The sequence below is a fragment of the Notechis scutatus genome, chromosome 3, assembly GCF_049901735.1.
Source record: "Notechis scutatus isolate UNSWTSFEM ecotype Mainland chromosome 3, rNotScu1.2, whole genome shotgun sequence".
Lineage (NCBI taxonomy): Eukaryota > Metazoa > Chordata > Lepidosauria > Squamata > Elapidae > Notechis > Notechis scutatus.
In genome coordinates, this window is record NC_142011.1 from 87550868 (window position 1) to 87564007 (window position 13140).

At 40.7% G+C, this 13140-nt stretch overlaps 1 protein-coding gene across 5 annotated transcripts in view; it reads left to right on the forward strand.

Moving 5' to 3' along the window:
• ARHGAP29 (Rho GTPase activating protein 29) overlaps positions 1-10348 on the forward strand; it is a 49086-nt gene extending 38738 nt beyond the window's left edge. For all 5 annotated transcript variants that reach the window (XM_026671838.2, XM_087960653.1, XM_026671839.2 and 2 more), the window contains exons 20-24: positions 965-1197; positions 1798-2107; positions 2206-2302; positions 4785-4895; positions 8688-10348. In XM_026671838.2, the coding sequence (XP_026527623.1) occupies positions 965-1197; positions 1798-2107; positions 2206-2302; positions 4785-4895; positions 8688-9556 (1620 nt within the window). In that variant the 3' untranslated portion in view covers positions 9557-10348. The remainder of the gene's footprint in view (positions 1-964; positions 1198-1797; positions 2108-2205; positions 2303-4784; positions 4896-8687) is intronic.
• Positions 10349-13140: the final 2792 nt, after the last annotated feature.

The window sequence follows — 13140 nt, forward strand, 5'->3', positions numbered from 1 at the left end:
TTGTGAATAGTGATTACTTACATTAATGTTTACATATCCTGGACTTTCATATTCCCTTACTATCATTTCCTAAAGTCTAATACAGCTTGCAGTAGTGTCTGATTGCATATTAGCATCAGTATTGAACATAACAGTTGCAAAGCTTCTTTTTAATGAAAACTGGGAAATATTAAGTCATGATTGTGCACTGTGATCCATGTTTAGTAAACAGCTGATAGGTTCAAATATATCATACAAACTCAGGCTATGAGTCCGAATGGGGAATTCATTGTGGTTCATATTTGATACTCTATACCTCTTCCTTAAATTAACTATCTTTTTAGCTCTTGAACTGCAAGCTCTCACTTGCCTTTTCCTCTTACTCAGATTGATACACATGGTAACTGAATTCACCTGTATAGTACTTGCTTTTCTTCTGGGAAACAGAGATTATTGTTTGTCAAATCACGGTCTAAGTCGGGGTCTTCAAACTTGACAGCTTTAAGACTTGTGGATTCAACTCTCAGAATTCCTCCTCCAGTTATGTTAGTCAGGAGTTCTGGGAGTTCAAGTCCACAAGTCTTAAAGCTGTCAAGTTTGAAGACCCTTGGTCTAAGTCATAGACTTTAATGGATGAATCCACTCACAAAGTCCTTCTATTCAAAATATTGTAATTGTTCTCTTGTTCTGTAATAAACCAGATTAATAACTCTCAACTATCAGATTTTTATTTTTAGAAACTTTTTACAAATAAAACAAAATTGGTCATTTAAACAAAGTAAAACTGAAAAACACAGATAGAAGTGTTGTTAAAATCTAAGCTATAAGAAGTGGAATCTATCAACAGTGCTATGTGAATTTTTTACAATATGCTAATTATGCAGAAAAAAATTCAGAAACTTTCCAGAAAAGGATTGGACAAATGAAAAGAAGGACATAAAGTTAAGATGAAATTTCACATGGATTTTGGTGTTCTTTCCCTCAGCTCCCTGAACCTTTGATTTTGTCTCGATTTTATAATGAATTCATTGGACTTGCAAAAGAAAGCCAGAATATTAATAAGGAACTTGATAGGAAGCAGATGAGACCAAAATTAAACAAACAACAACCAGTTTGCATTGAATTGAATAGGATCATACTTAAAATTAAAGATCTTCTGAAATTGTTACCTACAGCAAACCGTAACACACTGCAGTTTCTCTTAGCTCATCTACGCAGGTAAGAGCATTCCGAATCAACCGGCAACTAGATTTTTCTATATACTTTTCTAGAAATAAATGTAGTAATGAAAATAATATCCCTTTCTATTTAGTGAATTGTTATATTTACTATATTAACATCAATTATAAAATTCAATACATTTTTTTGTTTTTTGTTTAAAATTGTTATAACTACCCAATGGTAGGTAACCTGTAAGGCCCAGGGTGACTTTTAGAATCCAAAACAATAAAAACATTTTTTAACAACATAAACAACAAAGCTTGGATTAAAACAATCATAATAACAACAGTCAGTCACATCATTAACCCCTTACCTGAAGCATTGAGATCTTTTCAGAACTCCAGGAGAAGAAAAGGCACTGTCTGTTTTTTTTGGGGGGGGGGTGGGGGAGAGTGGCTGTTATACACAAAAGGCAGGGAATGGTGGTGGCAGAGAGAAGTAGTGGCACATTTCTCTCCTGGAATATATTGGGAAGCCAGAAACAATTGGAGATAGGTAGTCCCTCAGATATCTAGACATTAAGTTTTGATTAAAGTTAGTTGGCAATATTTGTTGGTACATTCAAAACTTCTATGAATTGTCTGTTCTTTTATGCAGAGTTAGTGAACATTCTGATGAAAATAAAATGTCTGCCTGCAATCTTGGCATTATATTTGGTCCAACTTTGATCAGACCACGTGAGACAGATGCTACACTCTCACTATCTTCACTTGTGGATTATCCATATCAAGCCCGGATGGTAGAACTTCTCATCACTCACTATGAGAAGATCTTTGACACTGCCCAGGAACATTCATCAGCTGCAGCTGAATCTGATGAAAATTCTTTTTTTATTAAAAGTATTTTATCAGTAGAAGATAAACAAGCATCTCAAGAAAGAAAAGGAGGAGTCTTGGCTATGAAGGGAGTGAGTTTCTATCGAAGAACCATATCTGTAATATTCCATTATATTTGTAGTATTTCATTTAGGAAAATATATTCTACTGTTATTGTTATTATTGACAGAGTGTCAAGAGGAAGAATTCTACTAAAAGAAGCATATCTTTTGAAGAACCAGATGGTAGCAAACGTTCTCCCTTCCAATCTGATTCTTTAGTGAAAGGTAAGTGTTTGTATGTTACAATAGATAGCAATAGCATTTAAACTTATATACTGCTTCATAATGTTTTATAGCCCTCTCTAAGTAGTTTACAGAGTCAAAAAATATTGCCCCCCAATAATCTGGGTCTTCATTGTACTGACAAATTCATCAGTGAGCCAGAACTGTCTCTTAATTAGTGGAGATAAATATAGATGGCCCCTGTGAAATTGAAAAAAACAGTGTTAAAATATTTTAGACCTTAAATAATCTTATTTATCAAATTTAAATTCCACTGCAATCCTAAATTGATTCTCAACGGTTAACAAAAGACAATGTAGCAATAAAAACGCTATATATTTTATTTTTAAACCTTTATGGTTGTTTTCAATAACTCAGGATGGCAAACATACCTAACACTCCTTTCCCTTCTATTTTCTCCACAACAACAACCCTATGAGGTGAGTTGGGCTGAGAGAGAGAGATTGAAAAAGGTACCCAGGTGACTTTTGATGCTTAAAGTGGAATTAGAATTCACAGTCTCCTGGCTTGTAGTCTAATGCCTTAACCACTAGACTAAATTTGCTACCTGGAATCAATACCAAAAGACCATCTGGAAAAACTCCATCTTGAGCGCTTCGGAAGGTGAATTATTTTAGAATCACTAGTGATATGAAAGGCCATTCCAGAGGGTCAACCTCATTAAGGAAAAACAACGGTAGTCCCCTGTAGTTAAAGTTAGGGTTAGTCTAGATGAGTGGTGATGAGGGCATGACACACTAATCATGTCATTTCACCTGAAGTAAGACCACCATTGGCACACCAGCCAAAGCTGGGCAAAGGTACCCCTGGCCATAGTCTACCTGTTGATGCAGCTGCAACTGCAAATCCAGGAGGAACCCAATTTGTGGACCTCTTCCTTCAGGAGCAACACAACACAGGGGGTATCTCAATATACATCTGTAGCTCAATCTTACTATAGTTCAGTTTGAACCTGTTTTCTAGTATTTACCGTGTTTCTCCAACAATACGGCCTCCACCAATAGGAAGACCCAGCATGTTTTCTAGGCATAAAATCAATTAAGCCCCTCCCCCAAATTTAGGCCTAGTTTAAAACATGCAAAATAGGGGAAGGGTGGGGGACTTGCCATTTGGAGTGCCATTGAGCTACCACCGCCATTTGGAGTGCCCTTGGAGCTGCTGCCGCCATTTGGAGCTGCCTCTGCCGTTTGGAGCTGCCTCTGCCGCTTGGAGCTGCTGCCGCCGTTTGGAGCCGCTGTCGCCGCTTGAAGCTGCCGCCGCGCTTGGAGCACTACCGCTGTTTGGAGCACCACCGCCACTCCAAACACGGCGGCAGCTCCAAACACGGAAGCAGCAGCTCCAAACGTGACGGCGGCACTCCAAACGGCGCCGGCGGCTCCAACGGCAGAGGCAGCTCCAAACACGGAAGCGGAGCCACCGCCGCCATTTGAGCTGCCGCCGCTGTTTGAGTACCATTGGAGCTGCCTCTGCCGCTTGAGCTGCTCTCTCTGCCGCTTGGAGCTGCCGCTTCCGCTTTGGAGCACTACCGCTGTTTGGAGCACCACCGCCACTCCAAACACGGCGGCAGCTCCAAACGCGGAAGTGGCAGCTCCAAACGACGGCGGCAGCTCCAAACGGCGGCGGTGGCTCCGCTTCGTGTTTGAGCTGCCTCTGCCGCTTGGAGCCGCCGGCGCCGCTTGAGTGCGCCGTCACGCTTGGAGCTGCTGCTCCGTGTTTGAGCTGCCGCCGTGTTTGGAGTGGCGGTGGTGCTCCAAACAGCGATAGTGCTTCAAACGCGAAGCGGCAGCTTCAAACGGCGGCGGTGGCTCCAAACGGCGGCAGCAGCTCCAAACGGCAGAGGCAGCTCCAAACGGCAGAGGCAGCTCCAAATGGCGGCGGTGGCTCCGCTTCTGTTGAGCTGCTTCTGCCGCTTGAGCCGCCGGCGCCGCTTGAGTCGCCGTCACGCTTGGAGCTGCGCCGCTCCGTGTTTGGAGTGGCGGTGGTGCTTCAAACAGCGGTAGTGCTCCAAACGCGGAAGCGGCAGCTTCAAACGGCGGCGGCGGCTCCAAACGGCAGAGGCAGCTCCAAACGGCAGAGGCAGCTCCAAACGGCGGCAGCAGCTCCAACGGCACTCCAAACGGCAGTGGAATGGGCAGAAGGAAAGCAACAGAGGCAGGTGCCAAAGGTCTTGGGTCTGCAGCAAAGGTGTTTGGTGGGAGTAGGGAGCTCTTCTGCCGCATGATCGCCCTTAGAGCAGCTGGTGGCGAGGCTGACCCGCGGGGCTCTAGATGAGGATGAAAGGGGGAAATTAAGTTACCCCGAAAAGACGGCCTCAGCCGTTTTTGGTCTCAAAAAAATAAGGCCCGGCCTTATTATGTGAGAAACACGGTAGATCCTAACAATCTCCATGGATGACTTCCACATTATATTCGATTTTTGTGTGCAAATATACAGTAAATGCTTGCATTGTTGGTTTCTTTCTTAGAATCAACCAGTACTCTTGAAAGAAAACTCAGTCTTGGCAAGCAAAATTCTCTTTCAGAATCTACTTCCGTCTTGGCTTTGGAAAATGACACTGTACCTATAAAAAAATCAGGTTAGTTTTACAACTGTGGAATTTTTATACAGTTATTCTTGTTACTCTTGAATTATTATATGTTTAAAAGCCGATGCAATTGTTTATTTAGATTAAATTGGTGCCAGGTATTGATGAAAAATGTCAACTTTTAAGGTGTTAATGTAATTGGAAATATTTAAAAATTAAAAGGTCACTTGAAACCTTGAGTTAACACTTAAAGGATATTTCAGGGTAAAAGCGCATTATAATTCATTCTCAAGTGGTACATCTACAGCTTATTTTTTGCATACTGTAGCTACAGTTGATATAATTTTTTGACAGATCTGCAACTTAAAACCACACAAATATATACTTTACTAATAGCTTTTAAAATAACATTTTCCCCATTTGTATCGTATTAGGTTGAAGTAGTCCTTGATTTACAACAGTTCATTTCATGACTGTTCAAAGTTACAAGGACATTAAGAAAAGTGACGTGACCATTTTTCACACTTACGACCGTAGCAGCATCCCTATGGTCAAAATCCAGAAGCTTGGCAACTGAGTCATTTATGACAGTTACATTGTCCTTGGGTCCTGTGATCCCGCTTTGCAACCTTCTAACATGCAAAGTTAATGGGAAAGTCTGATTCACTTAACAACCACATTACTAACTTAACAATTTCAGTGATTCACTTAACTACTCTGGCAAGAAAGGTCATAAAATGGGGCATGACTCACTTAAAAATGTCTCACTTAGCAACAAAAACATTGGGCTCTATTGTGGTCATAAGTCAAGGACTATTTATATTGCTAAAACAAAATCCTGTGCATAAATTAAAATAGCTCAAATTTGATTGATTGCCTACCATTAACTCACAGTCAACTCTTAGCTACCATGTGGCAACTAGTCAGATTTATCGGGCGTATAACACGCACTTTTTCCCCTGAAAATAGGGGGCAAATGATGTATGCGTGTTATACGCCGATATAATGTTAAGAAGCCTTGGGTGAATGCTGCTGGGATCGGGATCAAGGACACAAATGAAAGAAGGGGAGGGAGGAAGCAACCAAGCCTGTCCTTCTCTCTGGGTCAGCTCTCTCAGTCGCTCTCTCGCTCCTCCACCAGCACAGGAAGAAACTGCTTCAAAGAAGCGGGGGCTTTTCCTGTCGCCGCAGCTTCCTGAAGCGCCCGTTTCTCCCCACCCCGTCCGCCCGCCCGCCCGCCCACCCGCCCGCAGTGCTCCGTTCTGCCTGCCTGCCTGCCTTCGTTAATGGTTGAATCGGAACAGCTTCGGGCTGAGTAAAAGAGGCGAATAGTTATTATTCTCAGCCGAAGCTGCTCCCAAACAACCAGAAACTAAGGCAGGCAGGCAGGCAGGCAGAATGGGACACTGTGGATTGAAGCGCGCGTGGGGTGGGAGTGGGGGTGAAATTTCCTCTTAAAATGAAGATGCGTGTTATACGCCTGTGCGTGTTATACGCCGATAAATACGGTATATAGAAAGACCTTCTCCAGGATGATCTATCTTCAGCCTGGTCCTTCAGATCTTCCAATGAGGCACCCCACCATTGTAATTAAGTCCATCTACCTTGCTATTATTTATTCTCTTCTTTTTTCCTCTCCCTTTCCCACCATTATAGGCTTTTTTACTCTTCTTACACAACTTTTTCTATAGATTCAATCTGGCATTCTTCAACAACAGTGTGGTTGCTGGTATGGTGTGGTGTTAGGATCTATTGGCCACTTTAGACTACTGCAGGAACATCCCCTGCACTCTAGTTTTTTGAGAACTGACATGGACATTTCATTTTGGATTGCTGGACACTCCAGACACCTGACTTCTATTGAGGCATCAGCCTAACAAGTCTTATGTTTTGTACTTGACTAGTTCTGTACTATCTTCTCATGAATGCAGGTTTTTGAGTCTTTAACATTACACTTGTGTTAAAAAATATGAATGGGCTAATATCAGATCGATATATGCCAGCTGTGTTGTCATTGCTTTAATTAGACATTTTCCACTGCTGCCACCAACGAGGGACTTTGTTTGCCACATTTTTCATTGTTTTCATTACTTTTTATCATTTCTGAGTATTTTTTGATAACTACGACAAAGTTGTATCTGCAGTTCAGGTGGATGTTTCTGTTGGGGTGCCTTTTGGTTTTGGTGACACAGGGTACTATATTGATGATTGTTATTTCACGCAGGCAAATATTAGTTGCATTCTCCATGGCCATGGACCAACTATTGGTTAAGGCATGAGGCTAAAAAGCAGAATACTGTAAGCTCTAGTTCCACTTTAGCTATGAAAGCCGGTTGGGTAACTTTGGGCCAGTCACTCTTCCAGCCCAACTCACCTTACAGGGTTGTTGTGGGGAAAATAGGAGGAGAAAGATTTGTTGTATATGTTCTCTGCCTTGAGTTATTTGTAAAAATAATAAAAGTAAAGGGAGGATACATACATACATACATACATACATACATACATACATACATACATACATACATACATACATACATTTTCCAAGTGTTAGTGGTTACAAAATCACTCAATGCCAATGCTAAGATTTGCTTGCAGCATTACATTAGTTGATTATTTGCTTCCTATTTTTTCATTTCACCTCATGCTTCTCTTCACACCTTTTTATCTGGACTATTTTTAAACATGGATTTAAGTCTTCCTTCAAAGCCCACTTGACAGTCATAGTGTGGAGAAGAGGTTGCATCAAATAAAAGCATTGTGAAAGCTTCCTCTTTTTTTCACTCCACGTCTCCCACCCCCCTTAAGCACTTGTCTTCTGTTAGTTGGACAACTTAACAGGCGTATAAATCCATCTCCAAGCACCACCATCCAATTCTACCCTGCCCTACAACATTTTTTAAAAAGCTAATGGTTTTCCTATTGGCATGTGATACTTGGTGGAAGGAAAGAGAAAGCCAGATAAATCCACTAATTGCTTTCCATATGTGCCCCAGATTAAATTTGTAAGGACAGCATTATTTACTGGCCTTGTTCCTCTAACAGAATAAGGGTTAACTGTGCAGACAGCACAATTTATGCAGGCTTGCAGGCTGCTAGATAGTGCTTAAACATGATGTCTGGCCTGAGAGTTCCCTAAGTCTGTAAACGCTATCTCTTGTTTGTCCTTTCTGAAAGACAATCTGATTTTTGGCAGCTTAATTATCATATTCAGTTTTCATAATGATGAAATAAGTAAAAATGTTTTAAATATTGTGGTTCTCTAATATTTATGGTAGATTATTGTAGGCTGTTCCCGTCCAATATGGTGCTAAATTTGAATTATGAGAACATCTTTATGTAGGGTCTAGTTGTAAGAATCTTTCATTTGAATTGTTTTACCATGTTAATTCTGCAATTAGCCTGACTTTCAACTATGGAGAGCTGTCTGTCCAGATATGTTAGGAATTCAACCACTTGAAATTCCCAACAAGTGATTCCATCTGGAGAATGCAAAGTTGGAGAAGTTTAAGTTAAAAAAACAAATATAAAATGTTTGTGTTCATTCTACTAACAAAAACAAACCGGAGAGATGAAATTCCATTGTGGGTAGCTTCTTGCAAAACAGTTGTAGGAGAGTTCCTTCCTTCTTAAATTGTTGAGGAATGTGAATCATAATAAATGCAAGAAATATAATGGGATTCTGGAGTTGGCTAATCTGTCTTTCAGGCATAATTGTTTTAAAACAACAATGTGTAAGAGGCAGAAACAAGAAATGTGATTCTCTGAAATGTGTATCCTTTCTAGTTAATATTCAAGATTAATACATTTTGATGATGACACTTGAAACATTTCTCTCCTTCCTAGACAATAAAGCGACTCCAGTTTCAGATCAAGACAATGGGAAGCATGACCTTGAAACTGAGGATGATGTTAACAGTGATCAGTTAATAAGATCTAAACATCAAATAATCAAAGTTCAGATGCGCTGTCAAAAGTTCAAGCCATTTTTACGTCCTGTGAGTTTACCTTTAGGATCAATGCTTCCTTCTTGTGTTTTAAACGAACAAAACTTCCAGAATGCAAGTCTGAACCCAGACAAGCTTGGGAAAAGTCCTGTCATTGAAGACATTTCTGAGACACAGGCACTTCCCTCTGTTAATGCTGGCTCTAGAATTTCTTATTATGACCCACAAACTCAGAAAAAGACTTGGGACAAGCAATATAAACAATATGACATAACATCAAAAACAGCAAAGATTATGACCAATATCCATGAAAACCTAACACAAGAATCTGTAAATACATGTGCCTTAAATGCATCTGGCAACTTTGTTAACAATTCAATGAATGCCATACTTCTTTGTAAGCCATATACAGGACCGATCACAACTGTAAAAGAAGCCTCTACTCCTGTTGTTACTTTGAAAAAGCCAAGATGTTTTCAACCACCAGGAGAAACATTTTATAAACCATCATCACCCAACAATAATGCCAAACCAAATGGTGAGAGTTCTGCATCCAAATGTTCTGCAGCAATAATCCATAATGACATGCCAGGACTAGGTGTGAATCCTGGCCTTGATCACAGCTTTTTGGATTCCTCTAGCCAACATAGAAAGGAACAAAAATCCAGTTTTGAAACCCCGTCCCCTGCAGACTTGAAGCCTGCTTATCAGAGATTAAGGCCAAAGCGGATGCAAGAACTGGAGCACAGGGAAGCTCATTTTGTGTAAGGCACTCAAAACTTCTGGAACAGGTTTTTTTTTTCTTGAGGATTTCATCTTTGTGCCATATTGAAATTATTTTTATAAATATCTGTACAGGCATTTTAAAACATTGATTGAAAAAAGCTGTGAAGACTATTGAAGTTCATTTTTTATTGTTATTATTATTTCATTTTTCTCAAAAAGTATTTAAATGCATTCCAAATGTATGAGCAGCTAATATGAAGTGCACTCAAAAAAACCTTATAATCTACTTCATTTGTTCAATTGTATTTTTTCTCATGGAAGGCTACTTATGTTAGAGTGCAACAGTGAAAGAGTCCATATCCAAGAATAAATTGTTTATTAAGACTGCAGAGTTATGAAATATAGATACTTAATTTAAGAATAAACCAAAGCTTGAAGCATTGCTCTAAGGGTCTGTATTTAGTTTTTCTCTACTCTGGACAATTAAAATGCTCTCCAGTTCACTGAAACAAAGTCACAAGTCACAAACCGAAGTACTGGATATGAAAGCATAATTTGACACTAATAGTCAATTTGGCTGAGAAAGTATGCAGCAAGCTCTTTGGAGCCGGAATAAGTGTCACTTTCTTGTTTATCTGTTTCTTGTATGATGTTCTTTTCTGAAGTAGTTTAAGAGTCTCAGTGTTCACAATGAATTGACAAAGTTTCACCTATGCTGGTTGTGTTCTTTTACTCCATTTTGTTTCATTTATCTTTTATTCCTATGTTTTATGTTACCATATGTACCATATGTAATACTGGCCAGTGACTGAAGTAAAGTATTTTGACAAAGTTGTGCAATATCCTCTTGTTTATTTATGCATTAATAAATCAATGCCTAAGGAATAATTGTGCAAACATTTGATGTGTTTTAGATGCAGACATAAATGTATAATACTATTTCATATAGATAATGCTGTATTTTTGCCTGACAACCTGAATAATTCAAATAGGAAAGAGACATCTGATGCAGCAAGGTATATGAATCTGAAAATTAATGTATCAAGCACCAATAGAGTTATTTCTGGAAGGGAAAATGACATCAATGATTGCTACTTATAGCAATGGTCATATATAAATGGCTAAAAAAACTAGAGCAACTGTATATTTTGTAAAATGTTTGATCAACAACCCAGAAGATAAGCTCAGGATCCAAATGGACCTTGACAAATTTGAACACTGGGCCCTATCCAACAAAATGAAATGTAATGTAGAGAAAAATAAGGTTTTATACTTAGGCAAGAAAAAACAATTATACGAGTACAGATCTTGGAGTCCAAGTGGACCAATCACTTAATTGCTGAGCTAGCAGTGTGCCACAACAGCCAAAAAAAGCTAATGTAATCCTTGGTTGCATAAAGAGAGGGATCAAGTCATGATCATGAGAAGTATTAGTACTGCTTTATAAAACCTTAGTAAGACCACATCTGGAATAATGCATCCAGTTTTAGTCACATTATAAAAAAGATGTTGAGACTTTAAAAAGAGTTCAGAAAAGAGCAACAAGATGATTTCGGACCTGGGGACTAAAACATGAATGGTTCCAGGAATTGGGTATGGCCAGTCTAGAGAAAAGAAGGACTAGGGGTGACATGATAACAGCGCTCCAATATCTCAGGGGCTGCCACAAAGAAAAGGGAATGAACCTTATTTTCCAAAGCACCAGAAGGCAAGACAAGAAACAATGGATGGAAACTATAATCAAGGAGAGAAGCAACCTAAAACTAAAGAGAAATTTCCTAAAAATGAACAATCAACCAGTGGAAGGTCTTGCCTTCAGACATTGTGGGTGCTTCATCATGGGAGGCTTTGTCTGAAATGGTATAGGGCAAACATTTCAAACTCAAGGCCCGTGGCCAGATCCAGCCCGTGAGGTGGTTAGAAACAGCGAGGGGCTGACCCCCTCTGCCTCGCCCCCCCCCCACCTGGGCTCACCTCACCCCATCCCAACTCCCCCTGCCAAGGAGCAGCAGAGTCGGGAGTACCAGCAGGCGCTGCCACCCATTTCCCCACAGTTTGGAGCAGAACCAAGCGGCTCCACAGGTGGCAGGGTGGGAAGTCCCAGGCTCTGGAGATGCCTTTTGTTGCCACTTTCGACTCTGCCACAAAGTAGCAGTCCGGCTCTACTGTGCCCGCCCCTTCTTTTCACCCATCCTTATCTCTGCCACCCTCTGCAGTATGTGATCCTTCCAGCCCTGGCAAGCCAGAGGTCCAGCAGAAACAATTCCCACAAGCATGGGGTTCTTCCCTAGGGCTTGGGTGTAATCCCGGGTGTAGTCCCAGTGTCCCATGGGAACCCCCAAAGTAGAAATATTTGTGTCTCCATTCAGAGATGTCAAGGACAAGCTCCTGGCTACCTGAGACCCCGTCCAGGACTATGCTATTTCCAAACTGTAACATTGCCAGCCTTGCGGGTGGTTCATTCCAGCAGTAAGCTGTAGTAGCAAAAGACCCTGAAATGGGGATTCGGTGTTTCATGATGTGGGAGGGAAACATTCCTGATCAGTTCAGAAAGATTTTAACTCACTTCCCCAGGTAACAGAAATGATTGCTAGAGTAAAGGCAGCAGATTCAGCTTCGGTGCAATACTTCACTCAGCTTTAAAGGTCGAGACTCATTTTCTATATAAAATGCCTTAGCTTGAGATATCCAGTGATACGGAGGAGACCCCGGTGTTAACTTGTTTAGATGATCTTTGGACAGAAGTTATTGTAAATATAGGGATGCATCCAAGTTTTAAAAGGTTATTGCATCACCTGCAATTAATCATTTTCTTTGGCAACTTTTTGCTCACTTTTTTAAAAGAAAAAAATAGCCCTATGTCATTGTGGAAGCCGGCATGTGATTATAATTCGTTAAAAAGGAAAATGCTGTGTAAGTGCGGCTATAAATCGCAATAATTTTTCCGATAACAAATAAGCTTGCAATATTTTAGCAAGCAGTAGGGATAAAAGTGGATTCGAGGTGAGCCCAGATGAATTTAGAAAACTGCTTCCTGCAAGCTTTCTCCTCCACGCTTCCACATGCAGAAGCATTGTCATCCTCTGCCTCCTGCTTTGCCAGTAGGGAACACTGGCAAAGTGCTTCCTTTAGCTGGTGCAACTTGTTCTGTCCCGACCCAGCCATCCCAAGTCAGCTGTGCCGAGTGAGCAGCATCGAGCCAGCCATGCCCATCCAGCCATGCCCATCCAGCCATGCCCACCTGGCCACTGTGAGTTGTCATAGTCTTACATGTAACTGGCCCTTTGAGGGCAACCGTAATGCTGATGCGGCCCTCAATGAAATTGAGTTCGACACCCCTGCTATAGGGTCTCCTTCTTGAGCAGGGGGTTGGACTAGAAGACCTCCAAGGTCCCTTCCAACTCCATTATTCTGTACTCTAAGTACATCCTAATATTTACACGTTGTTGAAATATAGACAGCAGCATCAAGTATTTCCATGAATAGTTAAAATCTTCAGTTGCTGTCCCGATTATTTGCAATGTCTGCTTGATTTTGCTACGGACTTAAGAACTCTGACCATTTCAGACATGCAGATCAGTTGATAAATTTCAGTTGTATTAAATGCAGAATTTTCCCTTCGTGCG